General features: G+C 53.6%; 1 protein-coding gene across 1 annotated transcript; it reads left to right on the forward strand.

Annotated features, from left to right (window-relative positions):
• Positions 1-270: 270 nt before the first annotated feature.
• LOC100902154 (transcriptional repressor NrdR-like) lies at positions 271-776 on the forward strand (the record flags this gene model as incomplete). Its single annotated transcript, XM_003738630.1, has 2 exons — positions 271-423; positions 587-776. Coding segments are annotated over exons 1-2 (343 nt in total), but the record flags the coding sequence as incomplete, so codon positions are not given.
• Between the last annotated feature and the right edge of the window lie 138 nt (positions 777-914).

Genomic DNA, 914 nt, shown 5'->3' on the forward strand with positions numbered 1-914 from the left:
ACGCCAAAGATGGTTGCACAGGATGGTGATGAAATGCCCGTGATAAGATAGGCAACGTTACCATCATTGGTGATTTGAAGATAAATGTTGTTCACGGAGCGTTTATGGGTTGAGAGCCGCGCCAAGCCAGTAATTTTAAGATCGCGGTTTGCGTCCATGGCCGGGGACGCGGGCGTTTCGCTGTGGCTGGCTGACTGCGCATGTTCCACTTTACACGAGAGGGCGATCAATGCGCCCAGAGTGAGGACGGAAAGCTTGTAACGGGTAATCATGGTTTGTACTCCGGCGCATCCAGCAATGATACCCCCCCGGATCGCGACGATCATCGGATGTGCAACCCGACATGGGGACGTCAATATAAATCAAATCTGCCTGACTGGTTTTAAACGCGTGCAAAAGCGATGTCATGACACCATATTGCAGGTTGGTCTAAAAAACTGAAAGACACATGATGCGCTGCCCGTTTTGTGGACATATGGATACCCAGGTCAAGGACAGTCGCCCGGCAGAAGATGGAGCGTCGATCCGGCGTCGTCGGATTTGCCCGGCCTGTACGACGCGGTTTACGACCGTGGAGCGTTTTCAGCTCCGTGAATTGGTGGTCGTAAAAAGCGACAGGCGCCGTGTTCCCTTTGATCGGGACAAACTCGGCAAATCGATCCGGGTGGCCTTACGCAAACGCCCCGTGTCGGAGGAGCAGCAGGACAGGCTTGTCAATCAGGTTGTGCAGCAGCTGGAGGCCATGGGCGAGGGAGAGGTGTCCTCGTCGCAGATCGGTGAGGCGGCAATGAATGCGCTTAAATCGGTTGATGAAGTGGCCTTTGTCCGGTTTGCCAGCGTGTATCTGGACTTTCGGGAGCTTGAAGCCTTCTCAAAACTGTTGACGGTGATGCAACAAAAGACGTTTAAGGAAC

The sequence above is a fragment of the Galendromus occidentalis genome, unplaced genomic scaffold (assembly GCF_000255335.2).
Source record: "Galendromus occidentalis unplaced genomic scaffold, Mocc_1.1 scf7180000076208, whole genome shotgun sequence".
NCBI classification, from domain to species: Eukaryota; Metazoa; Arthropoda; class Arachnida; order Mesostigmata; family Phytoseiidae; genus Galendromus; species Galendromus occidentalis.